The sequence below is a fragment of the Rhipicephalus microplus genome, chromosome 1, assembly GCF_043290135.1.
Source record: "Rhipicephalus microplus isolate Deutch F79 chromosome 1, USDA_Rmic, whole genome shotgun sequence".
Classification (NCBI taxonomy): domain Eukaryota; kingdom Metazoa; phylum Arthropoda; class Arachnida; order Ixodida; family Ixodidae; genus Rhipicephalus; species Rhipicephalus microplus.
In genome coordinates, this window is record NC_134700.1 from 30,117,578 (window position 1) to 30,138,818 (window position 21,241).

Sequence of the window (21,241 nt, forward strand, 5' to 3'; positions counted from 1 at the left end):
ACGTAAACACCCTACGCAGACAGCTTAGAAGACGGCATCGAGCCCATGCTGTCCGAGAAATAGAACTCGTCTTGACAGATATGGCTGTACCCTTGAGATCGGGCGGCGGCTAAGGCCACCTTGCCGGAATGCTTAGAGAACAAAACTACATTTATCTTTTCTTTCTCTTCAAATAGTGATGTTAAGGACTGGCGTTTGCAGTGATGGATTTAATTTTCACTCATGCCTTGATTGCAGCGACCAATCAGATAACCTCCTTCTAGTTATTATTACCCACCTAAAGACAATTGTGCCCTGTCTGTCCATAAACACCGATGCTTGGAAAAACTCTGCACCATCCTCCTGACCTGCAGGATGAAGCCTTTTACAGAACATTATCAAGTGTTCGGCAGTTTTCTCTTCCTCTCCACACGCACTGCATATCGTGCCTGATCCTTCGTATTTGGCCCGCAATAAGTTTTGTTTGTTCGTAATACTCCCGTCGTGGCCTAAAATAGTAGAAAACTACCCCGAGAAATATCATAGATCCTTTTTTCGCCATTTTCTGCTTAAAAGTTTGATAGATCTCGAGTGCCAACTTCTTAATCATGACAATTCTTCACACGTCGGTCGCCGGTTCCTTCACCTTCTTCTTAACCGACAGTTCTTCTTGGTTTGGTCCCTTGATCTTTTGGAAGTATTTACCCGTCAATTTTCTGGTTTGCTTCCTTCACTTTGTATCGATATTCCTCATGCACAAAGAGCTAAAAACCTTCCTAGCCCAATTCTCCTAGCTCCCCCATTTCTCTCAATCGCTCCTCAAATTTTATCTTGCTGCTAGCTTCCGTGCCCTCAAATGATTTCCATCCCATTTCTACTCTCTGATTTGGTGTATTCCCGTGAGCTCCTAAGGCAAGCCTACCTACTCCATGTTGCTTAATTTCTAACCTTGCTTGAACCTCTGATCTGATGCACAACACTGCATTGCTCAACGTCAGACCAAGAACCATCACCGCTTTCCAAATTGCTCTCACAACATCATCCCTATTGCAAATCCACAGTGCGCTATTTTTCATCACCACTGCAATCCTTTTACCCTTAGCCATTACGTATATTTCGTGTTCCCCTAGGTACTCGGTCATATTGCTTCTCCATACACCCAGATATTTGTATTTATCGGTTATCTCTGATGTGACCTCCTGTATCCTAAGCTCACTACCTTTATTATCATAAAAATCAAGACTGCTAATTTTTCCTTATTGAATCTCAAATCTAACATATCTCCTTCATTACCACAGATGTCTATCAATCCCTGCAAATCTTCCTTTATATTGGCCATTAGCACTATATATGCTGCGTACATCAGTGCTCGTAGTGCCTGTTCAATTAGTTTTCCTTGTTTGACGAAAGAGAGGCTGAAGCCAAGTCCACTCCACTCTCATTTGGCCTCTAATCCTTGTAGGTACATCCCGAATAACAAGGGTGACAGAGGACACCACTGCTTAAGCCCCTAATTCAACTCTGTCGACTCAATTACCCGTTTTTCCCATTTTATAACTACAATGTTACTTTTATAGATATGCTTTAAAAGATTAGTGACTCCATCTTCCACACTTAGTGCGCCCAGTATTCCCCACAAGTCCTCTTGAACCACGCTATCATGCGCTCCCTTGATATTTAAAAATGGCGGCCACCGGGGCATGTGTTCCTTTTGTGCTATTTCGATGCACTGCGTCAGTGAAAACAGATTGTGTTCCAACTTCCTGTGTTTCCAAAACCCATTCTGCAGTTACCCCAGCATCCCCTCTTTCCTTTATAATCAGCATCACCAGCCTGTAAACCACTAATGTCCCTGTTTTAAAACGGTAGTTGTTTATGTCGGCTTTGTCCTCACTGGTAGATCATGCTGGGCCTGCTAAGTTTCCTTCCACAAGATTGGTTTGCTCGTTGCCTTTCGATGTTTGCTTAGACTTGGCACCCAATTCCTTTATAAGCATAATTAGGATGCCATCAGGGCCTGTTGATGTACTACTAGGAACCCTTTTCTTAGCCCTTTCCCACTCTCGTTGTGAAAACGTAGCCACTGTACTACTTGATTCATCCTTGTCCGTTAAAGGGCATAAGGCACTTCCTTGTTAAAATTTTTCTGTCATCCTTGTTCTCACAAATTCAATAGCTTTGTCCCCTTCTATCCTAACACACTGAGCTGTAGTTATAAACTTGTGCTCTAGGCTTGTCTCATTATGTAGAGAGTTTTGATGGTTCTAAAATTTTACAGCTGTCTTTCTATTTTTTTATGTATTTCTACCAACCACTGAGCCCCCTTTCTTCTAATCTTTTCATTGATCAGAAGGGATGGCTCCCTTTTACAACTTAGAAAGATATCCCATTTTCTTTCAACATTATCTGTCGTTTCACCCCGCTGCTTAGTATGTCTGTGTTCCCTAGAGGCTTTCCAACGTTTTGCTCTCTTAACTTTCTCATTCCACAAACTCTTGGGTTTGTGTCTCCTTTATCGCAGTGGCTTGTCACTTGCCTTAGTAAGCTCTAGCCTAAACAGTCTAATTGAATTCTCGCACATCCACACTGTTTTCTAATCTTCAGTGATAACTTTCTCAATTTATTTAGTAGCTATTTCTATTTGCGTTTCTGAATAAATATTCTTCTGTAGTAGCTCATCTTGTCTCCTTTCCACTTTCATTGCTCATCCAAAACTTAGCTTGTCACATTTGTGATCACTGCCTAGACTTCTGGATCCACATTCATCTATGTGCATTCCCCTAAGGCTATCATAGATCCTATGCGACATCTGTGTGTAATCTATTGTCGACTGCAGCCTTCCTACCTCCCATATTATCTGCCCTTCACACTTCTCAGTACTGTTGCAAACGATCAAACCATGCCTTTCACACATAATCATCTTACCTGTTGGGTCAGTATACCCATCTATATCTTCTATGAGCGCATCCATATCTCTTAATATAATTATCTCACACTCTCCTCCTAATTCCTCAATGTTGTACCATTTTTCTTCAAATATGTAACCGTTTACTCTACGATCCATTTCCTTCAATTTTTGTTTCATTTACTTCTACTTGCCATAACAAGTGAACCAAGCATTCTCTTTTTATATGAAAGTTTCAAGCCTTCTAGGGGGCGCTCCAGGTAAGCAAGCGAGGAGGAAATGGGAGGGTGTCGCTACCTTAGAAACTTTTTTATCTAGAGACCTTAGGTAGGCTCTAATGTCCCATGCATTTTTGGTCATTTAGAGATACCATTTTCTCAGTGACTTAAACATTTATTTACACAATATATACATATTCTTTTTTAACTTCTCTATTCCTTTAAATGAAGCAGATATAGGAAATCTATATAACATTAAAATTTTGTGATTTTTTTCCCACTAACTTATGAGTTATTGGCATATCCAAAAATTCGTAACACAAAAACTGTAAGGTTCAGAAGTTCAATTCCGCTTCAGTATGCATTTACAAAGTATACAAGACAAAATAATCAACTGGTTATGTTGGAATACATAGGCAAGAATGGTGTCTAAGTAATAAAATACAAGATTTGGAAGTAATCGAGCTAAAGGTAAGAAAGCGACTGAAGAGTGATCAAACTTTGTCCCAAAACTTTTCAACTTTTTGATTTAGAAGCTGCAACCTTGGCAATCTTTACCAAAGTAAATGTTTCACTTTCGAGCCTCTCATATTACTTGGCTTCCTTATTTTGTGTAAGGTCATGCAGCCCTATCCGCAATGTATCATCGAGTGTGGTCAATGTTTTCTAGCAAATTGATTGTAGTTTGGGCAGATTTCAATCCTAACTATGTCAGAATTTCGGCTAGTGTGACACTACCATCATTAAATGCAAGGTCAATATTCAATGTCTCAATTCTTGAGATTCTAAACCTAAACAAAAGCAGCAAAGACTCTAAGAATCAAGTCCCATTCACTGACCGCTTATATCGGCACGGCGCTATCAGTCAAATTGCATCACAAATATTCGACATGTCCATTAGAGCACACCCATTGTTATCATGCACGTGATTCGCCTTGAAGAATGCTGAAAAGGCTGTGAGGTTCAACAATGAAAAGCATGCATGTCACAGGCATTTATTCACATTAACAAGAGAATTGTGTGGGTTGCCATGAAATTTGAACTTGCTGCTGACCTTGTTTACTCCCAACATCTAAGCTTATCAACAAGCACAAACACAAGGTGTAATAAAGCTAGAAGCAGAAAGTATTTGAACCGATGCACGTTCATGATGAAGTGTGAATATAATAACGCATAGAGTCTTCGAACTGCCTTGGAAGTTACCTAAAAATTTCTATACACTGCTGACTCTAGACAAGCAAGTTGGCTTTTGTACTTAAAGTTCTTTTTAAAGAGAAATAGACTGTACACACAGAGTGCACATGCGGGGCTTGTGCTACGATGAGTGTTCACTGAGTACTTCCTTTTGCAAAACTGGTTTTGAGCCACGAAAAATGCTGCTTAGGAAAACCATGAATGAAGAAAAATTGCATGAAGAGACACCCTTCTCAAATTGCAAAGTTTTTTTTTTTTAATTTTGCCCTACCCTGGGCCCTTATATATACTACGCCTACCACAAGCATCTATGCCCACAAGGGTTTATTTAATGGTTATAGACATTAGTCGTCGGGATAGAGGTGTATGACTGAGTGTCAACGTGGATGCATCCACATTAAGCAGTGTTGTAGCTGTGAAGCACCAATAGACCATCGCACAACCTCTCTTATATCAATTTAACAACACATATTCAATACACTACAAGACACAATACAGTACAATACATATTAACATGTAACAATACATCCTAATCTTGCATCAATGCAAATTGAACAAACTACTTCTGTAAGGCCATGTATTACCTTCGTGCTTTATCGATTGCTATGACAGAAAAATGAATCCCATTTTTTTTTTGTGATTTATCTCTAGCTTTCCACCAATTATGCTCTAGCCAACGCTTACTTATTTCCATTGCGGGTGTGTTCAGCTTTCCATTGTCATTCCTAAACCGGGGGCTTGTGCCCAAGCGCACATCTGGGTGTACATCTCCACATTAAATCAGAATATGCTTCGTCGTTTTCTTATCTTGCCCACAGTATTTCAATTGTTACTTTACTAAATCTTGCTTTATAACTACTTGTTCTAAGGCAACACGATCTTGCTTCAAACACTGAAGGTCCTTCCCTTAAATCATAAAATGCCTTCATCATTTCATTGTCGTCATTTTGGTAGTTACTCAGAACCAGTTTCTTCTCCATCGCTGGCATCCGGTAAATCCTGTCGGCCTCTCGGACTTTTCGTTTATTGCACTTTGATTCCATACCAGTTACAAGTGCTACCAGCCGTATATTTACTAATGAGTCTCCTAGTTCGTTTTCTTCAAAGTGTGACACCACTCTTCTCATACAAATAACAGAACACTTTTTCTGCCCATCTACTTTCTTTCATATTGCTTAGCCTCTCTCCAAACCTCGACTCACTGAGAAAGATCAACACTCCGCGACAACTTACACTTTTCCGCTAGGCGACACACGTAATGTGACGGCCGTAGCAACGGCGTGCAGCCAGCTTATTTAGGGGCCCATGGCTGCATATTCAAGTTTCAAGGCTTTTCCGCTAAGATGCGTGATATACCAGTGTTTTAACACGAGTTAAAAATATTCATTCAACTTAGCTCGCGAAAAGAATTTTTGAATTTGTCAATACACATGTAAATTCACTTTTAATTTCCACCAGAATACAATCACCCGTTCTGGCCGGTTGTATGTCCCTTTAAGAATGCGAATCATTTTTATTGCAGGCTTCACTTCCCTCACCGACAGTGGCTACACGTGCAAGTTCACATATTAATACATTTTTTTTAGTCTTTAAGGCAACGTACTGAGAGCAGATCAGAGCTTGAGTTTTCGAATAACCCTTTACGTGGCTGATTCGGAAGGCCAAATATAAGGAGCTTGGTGAACATCATTGGTTGATATTTGGGGTTTGACCAAAACCACATATGATTATGAGAGACCCCATAGTGAAGGTCTCAGGAAATTTTGACCACCTGGGGTTCTTTAATATGCACCCAAATCTAAGCACACAAGGCTACAGCATTTCCCCCTCCATAGAAAATGCGGTCGCCACAGTTGGAATCGGATCTCACAACCTGTGGGTTAGCAGCTGACTACAGACCACCGCGGCGGGGCATTGGTGAACATCAGATTGCTCGATTACAACCTTCTGTTGAGAACCGGTCACCGAGATACAAAGCTGCTCGACAGTCTCATCCCACAATAAACTGAGATTCCTATAAGTTTGCAACAACCACACCATTTCAGTGGCTTGACATACAAGCAATTCACAACTGTCCGTGGAAGCTTTCCAGTGACCTTTCCAAGGAAGCTAGATAGAAGCGTTTTATTGATAGGCGATATAATTCAGGCTGCCACGCTGGCTTCATTGGAGGTCTTCGTCATCGAACAGGTCGTCGAAGTCTGTAAAAAACAAGCAGAACTGCTAAGAGAGCACAACAAACCTCAAATTACATGATGATGTTGACGCCTCAAACAGGGCGTGTCACTCGAGTTCCAAGTTTCTAATACACCAGGTATCAATCAAAACAAAAACTGAATACGCAACTAATTCCCTTAACTGATCCTTTCTGTCCCTTAAGAGTGATTTCTGTTTCTTTTTTTTTTCAAATTTGCATGGAATTCTCGCAGTAACTTCCAATTAAAGAAAGAAGTGACATTATAGCTGTATTGTTGACGAAGACTAAATCCCTGCAATGTAAAAAAATTACAGGTTTACTCTGGCTACTGCAGCCATAATTCGATGGAGGTAAAATGCTAGTTTCATAGTGCAAATCCGTAGACTGAATTCCCAACCCAAGTGGTACAAATTCTGAGAGCCTTCACACCCGCGCTCCTGCTACTTGAATCATTGCTTTGGCCCACAAAACTAAATAAATAATAATAATACAGTAAAATCTTCTAGTAGGAAAACTCCAAGGGCCATAACAATTTCAGTGTTATAACCGCTGATTGCAATAGAAAACGTGTACTGAGCCGGTGGCATCACTGTGCGGAAGTGAATGAAACAAATTGGCGTGCTCCGCGCTGCAGCCCATTCATGAGCAGCGCCGTGTCAGGTTGTTAGCAGGGCTTCACGGTGTCGCATATGAATTACTGTGTCATAAAACTGTGCCAATAACAAACAGTAAGAACTACGCACCTGAAAACAAAGTTTTTCAGTTTTCCGGCATGACTATGCTTCAGAAACCAGCAGGAAGATATGGTGTACGCCACGGGAAGCGAGTGATCCAGTAGGCCCTTTAAAGAAGTACATGCTGTACTCTAGTTCGCTGAGAATTTACTCTCCACACAAGTTCACTAATATTTTCACCCCGCTGAAGAAACTGAAGGGCAGCCGGCGAAGTGATCTCGAGTTTGCAGTCTACAATTCAAGGGCAGAAAGCAATCAACAGATGCAGCAATTCTTCCTCGTATGCTACTCTTGTATTCCCGTCGCACCGCAGTTCGTAAACAGTAAAACTAAGAAGAAGTGTCGCATTCTAGAGAAAAAGCGACGCAAAACATCGGTAATTTTATCATTTAATCCCCATGCACAGACATGGTCCTTAAACGTATACTATCCGTGCAAGCGAAGCCAAGCAATGCTGTTTCAATGCGCTATGTGACAAATATCACAGGCAAAGCTTGCACGTTACAAGGTTATTCAAGGACTCATGCAGCCTAAGCAACGACTCTAAACATAGCTAAACTGAGTTCGTGGAATGGCCACGCATCACCAAGTGCTACACGTGCAGTTCCGCGAGCTTACGTGTAAACTGCGCTCATAGCAAGGGGTTGTCAACAACATGTCAGATATAAATGCCATCGTTTACTCTACAATAAGCATTAATCAGGCAAAATGACAAAAAATAATGAGCTGATGTGTGACGCCTGAATTTTTGGATGCTGAAGCACTTTCAAGTCTTGTTAATAAAATTGAATGCCTGAGAGTGCGTGAGCAGAAGCCTCCGCTGCTGACATGCAGAAGCACATTTTGAAAGTTAGCTTTGCCGCAGTACTACGGCACCGTGCGGTGAAGCATACTGCAAATTTAAAGGTGTGCTGGGGTTTTGGTGACGGCGTTATTGGCGGGCGTTCGGTAACTTGTATTTCTCGCTTTCTCATTTCTTTGCAAAGATTTCCGGTTCCGCTATTTCTCGGCATTGCCGCCCAAAAGCCATAATTCATTGTTCTCACCGATTATGCGCGATACAGGCATAGCTGTGAGTTATTTCATGATACAAAAGTTGATGGTGCAGCAGCTTCTGATTGTTATACTGTTGAGACCGGAACTGTGATAAGAGGTTACAATGTATGCCATACATTGTTATAAGCGGACTCGACTGTATCCACTCAGGCATATGTTTGTGTAAGAGGCTAGAATGAAGAGGTGTGAAAGGTACATGGGAAACTAGTCGCCAAAGTGCACCGTTGCCATAAGGGGCACTCCACGCATGGGCGTGTGGCGTTGTGCAGACGACGTACGGCGTAGCTTTGTTTATGCTTGAGAAACATCACTCGTGCTACTTTGAATGCAAAGCAACTCCTTGACTAGCCTGTGTAATGCTGCAAATTGGTTCCTCGGTATGAATGCGCCCCAACGCGCTCCCCTAGCCGCAGGTGTTGGAGCAGTGCCATGTAGGTCACGCCACAGCTATGCGTTGACGTCAGGCTCCCCTCGCAGTGGGCACTGACGTCGCCTTCTCCCTCGTCTGCCGCACGCTCCATGCAGCTGCCGCCTCGTCCGTTCGCCAGCAACACTTGCCGCTACCGCGGCTCACCACATTAAGGCGCGTTCAATCTATATAGAAAGGCACCGCACCAATTTTGGCCTGCTGGCTGACTTTAAGGGTGTCTTTTCTTTCGACATTGGCCTATGTTCACTACAAAGACACAAACAGTCCACCGGTGGTCTCTCGAAGACCCCGCCCGTGCCTTCTCGTGCTCAGTCTTTCGTTGGCCAATTCTGTAGTCACATTGGAGGCACTTGCCGTCACACCCACTAAGATTGCACACCTGTACATCACTTTGAGCCATCCTCACCGCTCTGCCATTGACCCGCTCCAACTACGCCGCGTAGCCCCCTTTGGTGAAGTGAAGAAAAGACTTCTGTTGGGTGCTCAAACTGCCTATTCAGATGCCGCTGAAGTTACGGACAGGGCATTGTTAACTCCCCCAGATTGCCTGCTTTGTGGTCATTTGAAGCAAAGACATGGAGAAAGTTTTCGCTCAGAACAGGTCTGTGGATGTGTTTTGCTGGTGTTTTCAGCCTGGCATCATGTTACACTACGATGAAATGCTGTATTTTGAGGCATCGACGGCGGTGGCCTAGTATGACCATGGGGTCTGGTGACTACATCGACGGGCGACTCATCGGCCGATGGTTTGCATCTGCCTCATGTCTTCGTCCGGGTCATGTCAGTGTAGTGTCTCTCTAGTGTAAACACGCCTTTACCGCGACCACCAACTTGTCGGTTCATGTACAATAAACCTGACGCACACTTAACGTATGCGATGAAACGTGGCTGTACGTGTCACTTCATTTCACCTTTTCAATCGCTCGCAATGATCGAGCGCACATCAAATGGTAACACTCTTTTGGCTCGTTTATCTGCGATGAGGCGCACCCCGGAAGACTATGCTCCTTCGCCCGCCGATACATTCACCAAAGCGTTTAGGCCTAACCCGGCGGCGGCAGGCGTTGCAAGGGTAAGCGCAGCTAATCAGTTTCCGAATGGCAGCACCGCAGCATTCGCGTTAGCGCCATTCACCTCGTGATGCAACCCATGCACAATGCTGCTGCTTCGCATACTATCAGGGTTGCTTTTGGGAAGATGGTGTAAATTTTTTGCGCGCTACACTTTAAAACGCTAATCTTGCAGAAAAATGTGTGCGGCACAGACAGAGACAGAAAAAGAAAGGGTAGTGGGGCGGATGCTGGGGGTTTGGACTGTTCAATTGTACGCGATGTTGCAAATGGTACTGCGCTGAGCAGCAATAAAGGCTGCAGAAAGATTTTCCTACAAATGTTTTTTTTTTTCCTCAGCCTGTGCAATATAAGCAGTTGACTTCACGCCCTTCTTTGAAAAATGGTGTTTGCATGCATTATCAAGCAGTAGGCAGCACTGTGCAGCACTATGTGTTAGTAATATCGTTCAATGCATGTTGGGCTTCTGTCTCAATATTTCGCGAATTATTGATATCACATACCTTGCGTATTCAATGGTTAAAAAGTTGCCTGCTCTCTCAATCTCATTACTATCCCCTGGCTGCTGGTCAGAACGTCCTGTGTATGCTTTGTCGGTAGAAAAAAAAAAGACAGTCCTTGATAAAAAGAGGACATTCGAACGTGAAGCAAGTTTCTTTGATCTGTGCAACAAAAACTTGTCTACAGAACACAGCACTTAGCCTACTCAGCTTTCTTTCATTGCATCGTTCATTTGGCTTCATAAGTAATTTCAGCGAGCTAGGAATTAAAAGCGTGTATTGGCCCGCGTCAACATGAAGACATGCTCCCTGCAATGGTCTTGTGGCATTTGCCCAATTTTTTTGCTACATGACTTCAACAAAGTGCGTGGAGATGAGCTGTATAAAAATGGTCAGTTTTTTTATCAAGCGAAGGAATTAAGTAGTACAGCCCACCTGACAAGTAATTCAGACCACCACGGCTCTACAAGCAAATGAGGAGTGCCATTCTCCTTTAATAAAGGGAAATGACATAAAGCAGCTTGCCTCAACATAAATTATGATGAGGCAAGCTCCTTTGTATAGTTCACACTTGATGCCACGAATCTGCTCCGTTGTCACATAGCCCACGATGTGACAGACAAGGCAAACACTACTTATTCAGCATTAACTCTTGGTATCATTTGAACCCACGTCTCAAACGGCCCTTTGCAACTGGTGCTCTGAAAAAAAAAAAAAAAAAGGCTTTTTCTGTCAACGACATATACCTATAAAGCTACGTGAATAGCTGATTTTAGAGTCTAATCAAATACCAATGGAATAGCATCAATACGAATAAATAGAATACAAACACGAATCAAATACTGTTCGAGTAGTAAGGCAACATTTTTTCAAACTGTTCTATGCATCAAGAATATTTAATCTGAAACAAAAAGTCATAGACATTAACAAAACGACTTTTATGTGAACTGAGGTAAGTTCATATAAGCAGTGACAAGTTATGAGAAAATTTGTTAACTGTGCACCGAAATACAGCAGTCAATTTAGAATTCAGGGAGATACTTTGTCGCAACTTTTCAAATGAAACTGAGACATAAAAATCAATAATACTTTGCTGAATTAACATTGTGAATTTCTTACATAGCAGGATGAAGATGACACCATCACTTGAGGACAACACTTAAGTTTTATATGAAAGCACCTTGACCTGTTATGAGCAGGAAATCGATCGTTCCTTAGACCATCTTATATGGTTCCATTTTTTTTAGCATAACAGAAAGCTTACCAGCCAGTATGTCTAGTGACAGGATGACTAGGTGGAAAACACAGCAAAACATTAGTCATTCGAATTTTTTCATCTACAGCGAATATGAAGTCGTATACTCATATGCTGCAAACAGTAAGTTTGAGAGTTGTTCCTGCTTGAGCGTGGTGGTTTACTGCGCATGTGTGCACTCTGCAAGCATGCGCCATGGCTCGACTTGGTCCACTAGCGGCCAGAGCGGCAATGCCGCTTCTTACCATGCAACTCTTTTAAAATTGTAAGCAGCGTAGAATTGAGCGGGCTGTATAATAATATACATGCCATAATTTTGGAGACTGTCGTGCAAGCCGGAATCAGGCTACACAACAGAAAAGTGATCGACTCCACATTTCATAATGTAGCTTAAATTCTCTTCCCCTAGGCTGTGCCACATGACAGTTTTTATTACTTTTAAGTACGACTTAAAAATGCAGGTCCCCCTCACAATGTGAAAAAAAATACGCTGGAATCAGTGACTATATTTTGCGGTCTTTTAATTTCTACTAAAATCTAATGACACCTCTTGGCCAGTTGTCGGTCTTTTTCCAAAGTTTTGAAAAGACCGACAACGAGACCAAATTGACCGACCATGGTGTGAAGGTCAATGCGGAGAGATGAACTTTTGGCTATGAGTAAGCATCTAGGCATTAAAGAAGAGGAAGGAATGGGCAGTACACCAATTGTAAGGCTGATCCTCAAAACGCCAGTGAGGAGGAGATTAAAAACGTGGTAAAGACTTTTGAGAAATAAAAAAGAGAAAGAGATGAAAAGGAGAAAGAAAGAGAAGAAAAGGAAAGAGAAAAACGTGAGTGAGATGACGAAGAGCGTGAGCGAGCACTCGACCTATTCGAACTATTGAAACAGAAAGTTGAGACAATGTGGCAGAAGATTCAGCCATCCATAAGTGTAGCCCACGAGAAGTGCAAGAAAAAAATAAATGAGGTGCAGTTTATAGCCGTAGATAAGGCTAGAACGTTTAAAGACAGCAGCAGGTTCGAAGATGAACCGAATGTGAGAGCTGCGAAAGATGCTGCGCTGAGTAGAGAAGCCAAAAAAGGCAAGAGCGAGTGCGACAAGAAGCTGTGCTAGTTAAATGCTAGCGAAACAGCTAGGATAGCTTTAAGAAAGCTGGTACAGACCTCAACTGTGGTTGTCACGATGGTGGATGCAAAAAATGTGGAAGTGATCAAGAACACCGGAGAAAGCTCAGTAGAAGCAGCGAAAGAGAGTGAGAGTAACAGCACAGTTGCAGACAGCTCTCAGGAAGGCGAGCGAGATTTTTCTAAAGGAAGCAGCTGTTTTGTTACGAAGTGTGTTAACCTGTCCAGCAGTCTCGAGCATGAAAAAGATTATTTTTTCGAAAATCATTTAGACTGCGTTGGTGAGATAGCTGACGAAAGCTACGAGAGAATTCTCAAGCTTGAGAAGCAAGCGTGAGGCTCAGAGACGAGTCGCAAGAAGTGGCGCAGACGCAAGAGACATCCGAGATCTGCGAGTGAGACAAAAGGCACTACCTGTGTTGAGGAAAGCTTGAAACATTTGAGCGTAGCAGGCAAAACAATGCGCATCGGCGTCAAAGTTGCTCTGCATGCGTCCAAGCCACGGGTCCAAAAGAAAAAGAACAACAGGTTTTTAGCGAATGGAATCGCGTGGAGAGCGCCAAGTCTTCCCATTGTTCTATCCACAGAACGTTGCAGGGTGCGCGTGAGTACAGGATTAGCACAGGTGAACCAGCCCGACAAAGCGACAGAGCCGAGAAATCACCGAAGCAGTGTGGCAGGTGGTGTAGAAGCACCCTTGAGGTCTAAAACCATCGATGACGCAACCCGGGGCCAATTTCCTATCGGTGCAGGAAAAGTCGTTCGCAAACGTCGTCGTAGAAGAGTGAAGCGTATGTGGGCGACATAGCAAGAAGTAGGAATCAAGCATCGGGGAAAAAGAAAAGAGGGTAGCTCATCGGCCACTTTGACGAAGAGGCCTTTGTGGCTTGAAGTAAGGCGCCAGTGTCAAAAAAGTAGGCCACAGCGCGCATCCCCGCGACGGAATGCAAGCCGGAGATTCAAAGCTTAGCGGGAACAGGAGTGTCAAAGGGATCCTAGAAGAAAAGCCACAATAGCTAAATACCGCCTGAGCGAGCCCAAAGAGGGCATGGCCACTTTTTTCCACGCATTGCTCGGGCTCCGCGAACCTGACAGAGGCAGGCTGAAATCGCGAATGATACATGACTGCACCGTTCAACTGGTAGCACAAACATGTCGTTGCTTCTGGTGTTCTCAAAATCCGCCAAGACCACGACCGCCGCGGGTACGATTGAAGAGTGAGGGACAGCTATAAGCTAGAGAACGCAGGATACAGGAATTTTCTTAGAAGCATGTTTGTTTGCTTATTGTTGGTTTAAAAGTAGTATTCCTATGTCATCACCACGGCTTGTTTATTAAGTTAGTTTCTCACTTCTATACTTTTTTGTAAACTTTGTAAGAATTTCGAGTAAGTTGTTAGGCATTATGCGGATGCAGTGACCCACATCAGTCAACCGACTGCATGCAATGAGTTTTTCTTTTATGTAAGAGCACAATAGTGGGGGATGAAGATTTGGTATGCCTGCTAGTTTTGAAAGTGCATTAGGGTTGTCAAGCGGAGCCAAAGTTTGTATGCTTTGTGCCCTTTGATGTAGCGCAAAGTTTTACACCGCCTTAAAAAAGTAAATGAGCATTTTTAAACAAGGTTTTAAAATAAAACCAAAAGCGGTTTTCGAAATGCTCACGTTTTAGAATCATTCGGTACAGGGTTTTTAGCGCAAAACTTACCCAAGTTTTAGCTCCTGACCTGTACGACGTAAAGTGTTATTTTCTTTGCATGTTGTTCTTTGTGAATATTTACGTTCAGATGTATGTTTAGTGTTGCCTAGGTTACAGCGATATGACCTATGGTTAGGTGTGTTAGTATGCTAGCACTCTTTGGATGAGAGTAAGATGTCGTGCTACGGTACAGAGCAAAGTCCTGTGCGTTCTTTGAAAACATGGGCTGACATGAGGCTACATTCAGCAAATGGGCGTGTTCGTATACGAGGTTTATTCATTTTGTTATTTTAGTGAGTGCTTGGGGATCATGTGATCTCTTGAGCTGAGAGCTGCGTTTTACAGAGTTGCGCTTTACCAAAAAGTGGATACTCTCGACTATGCCTGGAAAGTATGTATTGAGAGAATGAAGAGTGCACACAGATACCTAGTGTATAGAGTCTGGTAGCATTCGTGTGAAACCATTGTAGTTGGTTGTGTTTCATGAAGCTAGTCATGAAGTTAGATGTACAACTTTGTAGTGCGGATGGTAGGAAAAAAATAGTTTTGAAAGAGTGTGAATATGGTTATCTGGGGCCAAAACTCTATTTGCCTTTGTGTGCTTTTCACGCACGAAAAAATGTTTTATCTTTCGTAAGCATTTACACTTCCATGATTGTTGTAACTTTGGCAGAACAAAATTTTGGGTAATTGTAGAATAGAACTTGTTTGTGTTTCTTGAGAAGCCTGGAGGATTTTAAGCAAGTCCAATGTGCTTGACTGCAGCATGGTATTGTGTTGTGTAGTTCGTTTTGCTGTTGTCAGTCATTGTGAGGTGGTTTGGGAGTTGGTTTCAAGTTCACAGCAGAAGGTTACAAGACAGGCCATCGTCCTCGTCACCAGCCATTCTCTTCGTGCGCAGTGGTTGGGAGCGCTGGCCAGCCAAGATTTTCTGGGCGGCGGAAGAGCTGTTACTTTTGGCCCGGCACTTCATCTGGGCAGACGCCATTGTGCGTAAGCCAGCCTACTAGGGAGGCTTTCAACCCCATCAGCGCCCAGTCTGCAAGACAATGTCCTGTAGATGTTCCGGGTATCAGTGGGGTCTCAACAAAAGCTTTGCAAAACAAGCCTTTTGCTGAACGGGCTCGAACAGCGTGGGACGGCACCCCTGTGGCCGGTCTCATTAAGTCAACCTCTCGAGTCGGCTATTGCCGTCAGCGACTCGAAATTGTCACAAAAGCACCGTCAGTCCTAAAGCGTGGGAAGACGTCGAAGAAGCCCTCCCCAGGATTGAGCCTTTGGGCTGCCATGTTCGAGAGGGTGTCTGGAATCCGGTAGCTGACAGCAGCTATAGGCCGGTGCTGACATTCAGGTCCGCGGCCATCTCCCCGGAGGAGCGCAACTTTCCCTCCCCAAACTCTACCTCCTTGCCCTGCGGTGCCTTCACGGCGTGGACTGGGTGTGTCATTATGTGGTGCGCTTGTGCTACTATTCGACTTTTCTGCCCAGCCGAGTGGTGCAATTTCTGCACCCTTTCTGGTGAATGGACCACATAGACTTCGTCACGTGATTAGTGCCAAGAGTAGTGACCGCCTCCTTCGGACCTCTGTGTAAGGGCACGGCTGGCTATAAAAGCCGAAGCATTTTGTAAATGAGTGGAATCATGAGCTGAGTCATGAGCTGAATCATGAGCTGAATCTCTGCAGTACATAATGGGTAATCTTCTGGATCCCTGTACAGCTTCTATCTTTCATATATAATGTAAACAAATTTTCGTTCTTCCCTCTTACAAACGATTCTCCTCACTGGCAAAGAAAGGGTATGCGGACGGCGGTGGGGAGCCAGCTACCCAAAAGAAAACCCGCCACCTACTATCAACCTTAGGCCCTTAACAACTGGTGGCAGTGGTGGGATGCCATCATCAACTTTCTACCCTTTACAGTCCTCACAACGGTGTTCATGCAGTCCGAGACGCACCTGGTATGGTGATCCTTATCAATAGTGGCAAAAACACGAAACACGAAAGAGGCATACAGTTATTCAATACACACACAGAACCGCGCATGGTTTGAAAAACATTGGTGCTTGTTATGGCGAAAACGTATTGTTCTCAGAATGCATTAAAGTGGGTAATGTGTGTGCGTTGGTGGATAGAGCGTTGTGTCAGCAGCCAGGGAAAGGGAAAAGATGCGACTCCAAGCATGTCTACAAATATGTGCTTTATGCTACTGGCATAGTTTATGGCTTTCCACTATCTTGCGGCTGAAAACACATAGGCCAAACAGGCCGGTGAATTAATGTGCCCTTACAAAAGCATGAGCTGACACTATCAGGTGCTGCAATCCCATCTCATTTGGTAGCGCATTGTAGATCATGCGTATGTGTGCCCTACTTGCAGAAAACTTCCATGAAATAAAGACATGTGGATCAGCGCACGCATGATATAGCCGAAGCTTTTTTCATTAAATCCAATAACAAGTGCATAGGTCATCCATCTATCACCCCTCAAGATGAATAATATAACATCCTATTAGACTAGACATGAAGCGTGTTGTACTGAAACACAAGTGCCCATGCGCACAGTTTTGATGACTCATTATCTCCTATATGTCCTTTCTTTTTACAAATAAATTTCAGTTGAGTGTTCAGTGCTGTGTCCCTTCTCTGTCCGTACCTAACCCGTTGCGCTGTTAAATATTCCACGATGAACATACACGAACTTGCCCAACTCACAATTCTGCTTAAGATTAGACAGGTGGAAAGTAGAACAGTAAACAATTATGAAACATTGAAAAAACTAAAAGCAGTAATCACATTTTACAAACATGCACTATAAATGATGCATCAAGAAAGATATATCAAAATGCAATTAAAATATACAGAAATATGCAAAGATACAAATTAAGTGATGTTCTGAAGCTCAAAGAAGATATACAAGTACATACACACAATATATATACACACTGAAATGCATCAGAATATTAGGAAATATTTCAACAAGCAGTATTTAAAAAATATAAAAAAGAAAAATAGAGTGGTGAAAGATGCTTTACATAAACATTGTTTGCATAGCCAATGTTTACACAACACATGTTTAAATAACCAAGCCATGATAAAGATTCTCAAAGCAACCCTTTTCAAAGTTCTTTGATGAAACAAAATCGGGTGGTAAATTATTTTGCTGAATATTTGTTTGTGAAAAAAAAATAATTAAATATGTTACTCCAAGCTGTCTATGAAAGCAGGTTATGCACATGATGATTCCAAGAGGTGCGAGTGAGAAATCGCTATGCACATCTATGTGCCAAAAGTTTCACCTTACCATCATAAACTAACTGCATAAAATTTCAGTGTGCGATTCTGCGACAACATTCGAGCACAGGGATGTCATTTTCTTTCATAATTTTGTTGGAAAATCAGTCGATTTAAACTTAAAAAAATAAAATGTACAGAACGTCTTTCAATCATCCTAAAATTTTCAATTTGGAGTGAAGGGTGCCAAATCACTGATGAATATAAGGTGAAATATACACTTTGTATGTGGACACTCTTATTTTTAAGGGACTTTTATTTATATCAGTGATGCCAGAGTACACCAGCACTATCTTGTCCGAGAGCAAAATTTAAGCTCACCCGATCTTGTTGGCATATTAATTTTTTTTACAGAACGCAGTCACCCGTGAAAAATAAAACACTATTCAATTGATTATTCTAGCTTTTCAGCCTTTGTATACACAGCCCTACCTGCACCCTAAGTTGCAGTAAGGAATGAAACAATAATGTAAAGTTTTATTCGTTGTTTTAGGCCCTTTGTCTTAAGTGCTCACAAACGTACGATTCGCATACAGTAAAAACCATTGAGCACTGAAAAAAAATTTTAATGGCATCTCTGGTGGCATCGGCGCACAGAGGTACCTTCTCTGTGCACAAAGAAAACGAACGGCACTCGGCACACCTCCTTTTATATAGCCACCCTAGCTTGGGCACAAGCCCAGATAATGCCTTGTGTTTTAGGGACTGCAATGGAAAGCTGAATACGTCCGCAACACTAATTAATAAGAAATGGCTGCAGTATGTTTTTTTTTTTTTGGCCAAGCCCAGTAGCCCACATGTCCTCATCCCATTATTGATAGGATGCTCCTACCATCCATCAATCCATCCTGAAAGCCAGATCTGTGATATTAACTGTATTGATTTGTGTCTTAAATCTTTTCAACATACCAATTTTAATACGAAACTGGCAAAGAAAATACCCACTGAACAAGAAAAAACTTCTTACATATGTCTGCAACAAAGATTTAGAGGTATCCTAATGATAGTAACAATAATCCTATTATCATTTTGAAAAAGCATCACAGAATGCATCATTCCGCTATAGTAAAAAAGAAGCAAAAGTGAATTTACTATTTCAAGAATGATACAATTTTAATGCTCAATATAAATTCTAACAAGCTAACATGACAGCTGCGTCTGAAAGAACCTCAGGCAGTGAAATTTCATCCAGAGTCCCTCACTGTGCCGTATCTCATAATTCTATAGTCGTTGTGGCACCGGAAATTGTTATTATAGTCTATCCAGATATATCAAATTTGAAGGAGATAAATTGATAGTTCGATATATAAAATATACGAATTTAAAGCTTATATTAATGCACTGCAACTATAGAAATGTCTTTTGAAAATCATAAGCTTTAACACGACGATTCGCTAAGAGTATGCTTAAGAAAAGGTGACAAACTTTTTTGCAAGTTGCCGCACTTCATTTCTCATGAAAATAGTTTGTAGACTCGTCTTGCCTCTTGCATGCTATCCTGTTCATCAAGTCAGCCTCGTTATAAGAGCAGTAAAGCTTTCAAAATAAATTTAGCCCCGTCAGCCACAACAACGATAATTGACAGTGAGTGCCGGTGCACGTCCTGTAGCGCAGTGAAAGGTTTAGCGGCAGTGTTGGCATCTTCATTACCGCACGGGTCCACTTCAGTGGCACCGGCAACGTCAGCCATAATTATCAGCATCAATGTAGTCAGGAACAGTGACGTTGTCATCTGCACTAATGGAGACGCCTTTTGCATAGCGTTTTCTAAATTAAGCTAGAGGAGACTCTGGTGTTGGATTGTTCAGCGACCATGGGAATGATGGGCAGTACACGCTTTGCCTAATTTTCGTGCTTGGGCGCTTCAAACGCACTTGTGGCTTTGTTTATTGCTGTTTTGGTTTTGTTTCCAATAAGAGAACGAACCATTTTGAAATTTGTGACCTGATTTGAATAGGTAAGCTTAAAAGGTGTGGTGAAGTGCAACTGCAGAACTTGGCTGATTGTGGTGTCATGAAAAAGTAGCTCCAAGCCACTAGAACCCAAACGGAGCCAGAAGAATGAAAATAACACGAATTCATGTACTATGCATCATTCCCATGCTTGCTGAAGTGCCATGCATTCCAGAGCTCCCATAGACACTAGCGCCAGAGTTCGTTCCCGCTAGTGTATGCATAGCAAACTCTACGGCTTACTGCACTCCCATCTGAAGCGGCGCCTGGAAATACTAATAAGCAGCAAAATCCACTGAGTCACTGTACGCCGCTGTTACCTAAGATGCCCATTAGGTCATCTGTCAGGCTGTTACCAAAGCCCACGAGGAAACTGTGCATGGTGGTGCCTTCTTTGACATCGTTCCAAACACCAGTCATCATTTTTATCGCTACAAGTCACTCAAGGTTTAGTTCGACTGCCGTCGAAAGATTCAGCCATAATGAAGTGAAAACTACTGATGTGTACAAGCTGAAAGCTGTCCACAAACATCAAACGAAATGATTATATTATCCACCATCAGGCGTGCAATGGCCAAAAAAGAATTTGCAGCAATTTTTGAACGCAGAAAAATATTACTGTCGGAGCACTAAAATCTAAATTTGGAGCAAGTTACGGGAGAGCTTTTATAAAAAAGAACGCTTACATATATATATATATATATATGTGTGTGTGTGTGTGTGTGTGTGTGTCATGCTAGATGTGGGAAATGTGGCCTGGCTCATGCACCATGTTTATTCTATTTCACTTTTTCTTCATCGGCTTCTACCAACCATCGCTACCTTCTTACGTCACAGGATTGCCCCCAATTTGTTGATTGTGCCACAATCAACAAAATAACGAAAAGCAGAGTGTTAAAGCGAAAAATGTCAAATTGTGCACAAGTCCATTTCAGAAGGGAGTTCTTTAACTTGCACAAAAAATTAACAGCAGAGGAACGCAGTCTGGTCATATCTTGAGGAGCTCTGGTGGGCGAGGCTGACTGTGGGGTTCTGGAGAAGATAACCTCGGCCTGCACAACTGCACTGACAATGACACTGCATGAGCAGCTGCAAGGATTGAACAAGCTTGGAAGTACTTTATTTATTTATTTATTTACAGATACTGCAATCACCATTTGGTGATTTTAGCAGGGTGGTACATGAAGTTAGTCATGAACAAAGGGCAAGTACAATGACATATAATATACACAGGTTATACAATGTGTATAGGGCAAATACAAACTTCAACTGGCAATAACATACAATAAAAAATAGGAGACTACAATTATACAAGCATGTACAGTGGTATGTAATGCTATTTAGCAATTCAACTGGTTAGTGCACTTTCTAATTCCGAGGAAAACAATGCCAATGAGGGTGCTGAAACAATTGCATTAGTTAGTTTGTTCCGCTCGACTATGGTGTGAGGAAAAAATGAATACTTAAAGCAATTATTGCGTGTGGGAAAGGGGGTTATGGTGCGGTCATGTCTCTGCCTGGTAGAGTAGCCAGAAGAAAAAGAAAAAATATTGGCTATGTCTACTTGATATTGGCCGTTAATTAGTTGGTACAGAAACTTAAGCCTTGAGTTACGGTATCTTAATGATAAAGGTG

At 42.3% G+C, this 21,241-nt stretch overlaps 1 protein-coding gene across 3 annotated transcripts in view; it reads right to left on the reverse strand.

Moving 5' to 3' along the window:
• Positions 1–6,403: 6,403 nt before the first annotated feature.
• Positions 6,404–21,241, reverse strand: part of LOC142812623 (COP9 signalosome complex subunit 9) — a 148,445-nt gene continuing 133,607 nt past the window's right edge. Inside the window, exons 3-4 of one of the 3 annotated variants that reach the window (XM_075891640.1) lie at positions 7,237–7,334; positions 6,404–6,497 (exon numbers count right to left, since the gene is read on the reverse strand). In XM_075891640.1, coding sequence (XP_075747755.1) covers positions 7,270–7,334 — 65 coding nt within the window. In that variant the 3' untranslated portion in view covers positions 6,404–6,497; positions 7,237–7,269. The other 2 variants (XM_075891648.1, XM_075891634.1) reach the window with 2 other exon arrangements.